This window comes from Ictalurus furcatus, chromosome 8 (genome assembly GCF_023375685.1).
Source record: "Ictalurus furcatus strain D&B chromosome 8, Billie_1.0, whole genome shotgun sequence".
Lineage (NCBI taxonomy): Eukaryota > Metazoa > Chordata > Actinopteri > Siluriformes > Ictaluridae > Ictalurus > Ictalurus furcatus.
In genome coordinates this window covers 15,730,941-15,737,801 of record NC_071262.1, presented here as the reverse complement: position 1 = coordinate 15,737,801, position 6,861 = coordinate 15,730,941, and the positions used below count along the sequence as shown (strand labels likewise).

The following is a 6,861-nucleotide window of genomic DNA, read 5'->3' as shown; positions in this document are numbered from 1 at the left end:
TGAGTTAAGGCCACTGCAGAGCTGCTGATTAGAACAGGGTCCAGGAGCGATCTCATTTGCCTGACTCCAGCTCTTTGGCTGCGTGCATAATTGTCCTGAACTCCGGAGGAAAATGTGAAGGACCCCAAGTAGCTGAGCCGGAGGAAGCCGCAGCTCCGGCAGAATTCTGACGCTCCTGCTAATGAGGTTGTGAAGTGCAGTACTAATGGCCTTCGCTACATGACAGGAGGAGATGAGAACTGAACCTGGCTATTATCACAGTGACTTTATATGTTTACTACACTGGAGACAGAGCGCAAGGGAGAAAAAAACAAAAAGAGAGGAAGAATGAGAGCAGAAAGAGGGAATGGGAGAGAGATAAGAAAGGAAGAAGACAGATAAAGGGTGAGAGAGAGAAAGCAAGAGAGAGAGAGAGAGAGAGAGAGAGAGAGAAAATGGAGGGTGAGCGGTGAGCGTGTCTGATGGGTTATTTGATGACCGGGAAGACTCACATTTCTACGATGCCCTCGGGCAGATTGGCTGGGATTTCGGTAAGGCCTTTTCTCCTGCAGTCCACGATGTTGTTGTTGCAGGTGCAGCTGGCAGGACAGACGGACGCTTGGGGAGCACAAGACCTCGGCTCTGCCTGAGCAGGGCCTGGAAACATAAAATCGGCAGAGAGAGAAAGATCTTATTCATTGATAAAATGCAAGAAAAACACAAGAACCACAGAACACAGGAGATATAGTTTCAAAATGGAAATTGTGTAAATACCAAAGGCAGTTCCACATGGTGTGAGTGTAAAAAGTGCTTTACTGCGCTTAATAAAGCAACACAATCGCAACACACACATAGCCTCTGTTGCTACATTGCCTTTCCTTGCAGCTTAATTATTCCTGCTTAGATTCTGGAGTGTATTCCTTAGTTGATTAATGAGAAGGGGGAGGCAGAAGGGCTTAATTAACAAGGCCTGGGTGGGAATATTTTCACCAATTAAACAATGAGGTCTATTAGAAAGCGTAGAACATTGTAAGAAAACAAAGACATATTTGCTTACATTATACGGGCTAATGACGGCACATTATGCATCATTTAATGTACAGTTCGTGACAGTGCAAGATAAGCAGTATTTTCAGAGAATGGAAAGATTATTGACTAAACAACAGCTTTCACTTGTGACAAATGAGTGTGTGTGTGTGTCTCGCACCTGTACAAATGAAGTCTCGTTTCTGCACATCAGGGACGTTGAGGCCTCGCATGTGGGTAGGGGACATGCACTGCGTGAAGGGGGCCAGGCCCCGCCTCTGCCGCAACCAATCAGAGAGCCACGACAGGTGGCAGTCGCAGTGCAGGTTGTTGGAGTGTAGACGGCTAAGCAGACAGAGACAGAAAGACAGAGATTTACTCGTTTGTTTCTCATTCGGTTGACGCTTCTGTTCACAACAATTGAGACAGAATTCAACTGAGAATTTGAGGGTCTTGAGATGAAAAACAAAGAGAAATAGATAAAGAAATAGAGATGGCTTGGGGGAAAAAAAGGTGTAGAGAAATTCGGAGGGCAAAAGAGAGTAGAGGGAATAGAGAGACGGAGCAAGAATTAGGCTTAAAGGGAGAGCAAGGCAGAGTATAATTGAAATAAAGACAGGGAGAGACATCAGTGTGAAACGCCGCAGTAGAGATTGTTATTTTCTGGGGCTGTCTGCCTGGTAAATGAGCGATCCCTGAGCAGTATGTAATGACTGGACTAGAGTTCGCTAATGCTGAACAGAGATAGTAGTGCTGCATTTTCATTTGTGCTGGAATGTCTTCACATCATTCAATTCACGAAGAAACAGCTTCAGCCAAAGAAAATATGACATAGCACCATCAAACCCAATTCGGAACATAATTTGAGCAGAAGTCCCAAAATCAAAGCAAATAATTAAAAGCGTTCTGCTGGGTTAACGGATTGGCGAGTCCTGGCCATTTCCTTGACTGCTCTACATATTAAAAATACATTTGCAGCACTTGCATAATCCAGTGAGTTGAATATTGCGATTCACAATATTTCTGGCCATGACACAAGATCATGGATGAAATTGCTCCCTTTTGCCAACAGCGACATTTCGTCAAGGTCTCAATGCAACCAACTACCTTAATATCTACCTCTATGGGCCATTACACGCCACAGAGGGGGACAAGAGCTGCAGAAAGAGTGGTATCAGCAAATCAAAAGAGGACGGCTGTACCCTTGACAAAAGCCTGCAAATCGAATAATAAGATCAAATTCTTCTTTGGAGGGGTCACAAATTTGCCCATTGAGGATAACCATAGGGACAAGAGCCTTTCCCATTATAAATCTAGTTTACAGCTTCCTGTTATTGTGGATTAATTACGGATGAGCAGGATTACGGAGATGGAGGGCACACAGAGCACGAATCCCAGCTGTCTGGGGTGTGTATGGAGTGTATCTTCACAAAAGAGCAGCTCAGTGCACCTAGCCTATTGACCGGCATCCCCAGAAAATGACTACTCGTCTAGCCATGGGAGTCTTCTCGCTCTTTTTATTTGGCTGAGTTATTGAATGGCGAGCACCATGGGGTGATATCATTTGATCTAATTGAATGGTTGCTGCTCTAAGAGACGGAGTAGGGAATAGGGGAGGAGAGGACAAAATGGGTGGTAGTAGGGATGGGGAGGTAGGGTTAAGGTAAGCCAAACATCAGAGACCTACTGTCATCCCCCCAGTCCTACTAAAGGGATTATGTTTTCTCTAAACATTTGATTTAATAAGTTGTTTTTTTTTTATGAGCAAACAAGTTCAGTACTGAGATTGTAGGGATATTAAAGGTTGAAAATTCGATATGAGAGTACTGGGTAGTTGAGACGGCCTCGTTGCTGATAATTCAATACAGCCGAGGGAGCAGAGCATCAGCAAATTCGATCCCCCATGCGAGGGGGAGAGTCTGTCAGCCTTCTTGACGGATGGGAGCTTGGCCAGAATGACTGGATGAATGTAGAGGAGGTTGTTTGAGGCAGGACTATGTGGTGGCTTTGGAGCCACAGACCCCTGCATATATGGTCAGAGGAAGAGAAAACCAAGGCTTTCAGAGAGCTATGGCAAGGTTCCAGTCGCCCATTGGCCACACAGCACTTTGGTTTTTGGGGTTCAGGGGCTCATTCTGTCTGTGCCCCCCAAAACGTAGAGCACAACTAGTGTTTACTACTGACATCCACTCTTATTTATGTCTCTCCTGAACCCTTATTCTCTACCGCATACAAATCATAAGAAAAGCCACTCTGATCCCATTCTAATACACAGACGTGGGCACAGATGGTATCCATCCAGGCGTGGTTTGCTCGCCGCAGAATTATCTGCATCGATTGCGGGTTAAATCCGACAGCGCAAAAGTGGTGTAGTGACATGGGTTTGTCCCAGTGCCATCTTACTCGACGCAGTGAACACAACGACGCCTGTACAAACAGACGTCTGCGAATTACCCAAGTCCCAGAGACGAGCTAGGGGTTCCCCACTGAGTGCCAATCCCATTGTTTAAATATGTGTGTGTGGGTTTTTATAGGTATACCACAAAGATCTGTATTCTATCTGTGATGCATTTTAGGAAGACACTAGTGCCAGAAATCTTACACAATAATCACTAAGCTCTAAGCAAATGATGATCGGTAGTACGCTCAGTGGTTAAGGTTCTGTCTAGTTCTAGTCATCAAAATCGTTGGGGGTTCAAATGCTTGGACTGATATCGAGTCACTAAGGGGCCCTCAAGGAAGAGTGTTAACTGCTAAACTCGTTTGTATTAAAGTGTCTGGAATATAGGCTTGTGCAAAATAATGGTTTAATCATCTCTATTATTATTATCATTACTATTATTATTACTACGTTTATACTGTACTGCCAGACCTGCCAACATCCACATTTTACACTAGTACCCTAGTACAGGATATCGCCAAAAGTGTAGTCTTTTTTCCCCCAATAAAATGGGAGCTGAACCCCATATGACCCTGCAATGATTTGCACTGTTGTTCTGAACACTCCAATATCAACTAACTGACCGCACACCCTCCTCTACTCTTCTTCAACTTGAAATGGTAGAACTGCTTGTTTTCCTGTTTTTTATTCATTTATTTTTGACTTGTTTTCCTTCCTCAGTTCTGGATGATCAAATTCGTTCACAATTTTTGAAACGGGAAATTGCAAGTAGGGAAAAATCAGCATATCGTGACGCACAAGCCTACTGACAAATTAATAAACGCGAACGTAAATATAATGCAATACTCACAGAGTCCGCAGCTTGGGCATGTGGTTGAAGCTGGACAGCGGAATGAGGGTGATGTTGTTGTTGTTGAGAGTGCTAGAAAGAAAAAGAGAGATCGTAGATCAGACATTTATATTGATCCAGTGTAGCCTGGATAGTGTGCACAGTGAAGAAAAAAAGGTGAGGTGATGAAAATAAAGACTAGTAGAGATATCAACATGGATTTGCATTATGTCTATGTTAGGATTAGGAGTGTTCTATTATTTAAATTGAAAAAAAAAATCTCATACTAATTTGGAGTAATCCTTCACTTCACTGGTGTGTGATGCGAACACTGCGTGTGCTAGTTGTTCCCGGCACTGTCATGGTGCACATAATGCATGATCGCTGTGTGTCCACGGCAGCGTGTAATCGGCTTTAAAATGAGATCATCAGCGGTGTGTGCAGCTGTAAACATGGCTGGCAGGCTTCTGTGCTTCCTGCCAGAGCAGCAGCCCTCCTTATTAGCGTTAGTTAGCTGCCTTAATCTTGTACTCGAGCCATCCCACAGTCACCAGGCCCAAACCCACCCAGGGTCTGGGTCTTCTCAACTGCTGCTATAATGTTCCTGTCGGTCTGCTGAAAATGCTGAATGCTGCAGCTTCTCAGTCAGGGTTTGGGGGATGTAATGTAAGGGTCACTGGGGGGAAATGATGCCAGGGTTTTACAGTCCGGGCCTGTTAAGGGGTGCGCTGTGGCACAGAGCTGTGCTGAGGTGACGCCAGCGATGCGTGCTAGCGGAGCCGCTAAGCTTGCGCTTTTCACTCATAAGCAGCTAATTCGACCTAAACCTCCCCTTAAAACGAGAGGGGAAGATGGATATGACCACAGGATAATATGTTTCTGTGTTTCTGACATTGGACTCGTAATTCTGACAGTGGAAAATCCCCATCCCCAACAACAGCATGGCTTTAAGAACGAACTGCACAAAAGAAAAAAATAAAAAAAGAGAGCGAGAGAACGCAAATCCCTCCAAAACAAAACATTCCTGTGGAATTTTAATGACAATCTTGACATTTATTTTGGCATGACTCAGTAGGGGAACACTTTATTAAGACAGAGGAAAAGACAGAAAAAAAAGCTTCTAAATGGCATGGAAAATTATTGTTATTCCACAAAAAAAAGAAAAATTATGCGCAGGGAGGAGGAATCACCCTTTGTGAGAAGTTGACCAAAACCTCTCTCCTCCCAAGGAGTAGAACACAATCTTCTTCTCAAGGCCTCCAAATCTTGGAGCCAGCGCTCAGCTCTGGAGATGAGAGTAGTGGAAGAGCTGGCCTAGCCCGAGAGAGGAACGCCCTGCTAAAGCTTGCAATACCAAACCATAGCAGGGAGGAAAAACTGCTCAGGAAGGACCTACACTTGTGATCGCTGGCTCAAGTTCTTCCAGAGGTGAGTGAGCGAAATCACAAAAAAACTAAAAAAGTTCTTGTGGCTTTGGCTGGGATATAGTTAAAGCACAAAGCCAGAAAGCAATATGGGAACTAAACAATCCGAACTCAACATTCCAATGTACCTAACAGCTTGTGCTAACAGGGGTAGTGCTCTCCAACTCATCTATATTTCACCCGGACGGGTTTCAGCTATAATAAGCTGTCATAAAAATAATCTATATGGATTTTGTGTTTGTAGCCAGAGTTAGAGAAGATTAACTCTTGACCGCACATTTGAGGCGTAATAAGAGTGATAACCCCTCGAGTCTAAGCAAGTATTACGTATTTGTTAGAAGGCGTAGCGGCTTTAAGCAACGCCAAGGTCGTGTGCAAACTTGGGTTCTTGACAAATGAACACAAATCACATGTGACATGTTTTTATTTTATTTTATTTTTTTAATATTTGTTCTGTGTAATTAATATAATATAATATATAATGACAGAGTAATTTCAGATGTAGGTGTCCCCCACACTATCTGATCATGAATCTTTTTTTTTTTTTGCAGTGAATACCCAACTGTGACCGGGAACAATCAATGAGTCCACAATGTTGCCTGAGAATGTGCATTTGAGCCTAAATAGAATAAAATCAATAACGGCTCCTGACTAATAACATGCTGCGAAGCTTAACAATGTAACTTTATGATTTGATTTAAAGCGCTATTGACATGCCAGTCAATGGGATTGAGTAGCTATTAGCCTCTCAATCCTGTAGCCTTAAAATTACACCGGGACTGGTTTCGGTGGGACACCTTTTCTTTCTTGCTCCCTTTTTTTCTCTCTTCTCAGCTATGTCAAGAAAGCTTTCCCACAGTCCCAGATAGGCACTGAGGTCTCAAGTGCTCTCAGTGTTTCTCCAGTCCCTCATTAGAGGAGCCTGGAGAGGACTCTGGGTACGTCCCTCTTGAAGGCAAGTGAAATAAGAGAGGGACTGTTGTGTTAAGGATGGCGGGTTAAATAAGGACTTGTGGAAGACAGAAAGAGGGAGAGAGAGAGAGAGAGAGAGAGAAAGAGAGAGAGAGAGCACTAGAAGCTGTCTGTCTGCTGCTGACACACATACACCCTCGCACAGCTGAGAAAATCTGAGGCTCATCAGTTGTGCTCTGCTCATCTTTTGTATGTGTATGTCTGAACCATGGCTAACTTTGGCTACCTGT

At 43.9% G+C, this 6,861-nt stretch overlaps 1 protein-coding gene across 1 annotated transcript in view; it reads right to left on the bottom strand.

The window, feature by feature from the left end:
- The window catches only part of slit3 (slit homolog 3 (Drosophila)), a 180,093-nt gene that overhangs the window by 64,043 nt on the left and 109,189 nt on the right, over nt 1-6,861 (bottom strand). The window contains exons 7-9 of the mRNA XM_053631039.1: nt 4,257-4,328; nt 1,187-1,350; nt 492-636 (exon numbers count right to left, since the gene is read on the bottom strand). Coding sequence (XP_053487014.1) covers nt 492-636; nt 1,187-1,350; nt 4,257-4,328 — 381 coding nt within the window. The remainder of the gene's footprint in view (nt 1-491; nt 637-1,186; nt 1,351-4,256; nt 4,329-6,861) is intronic.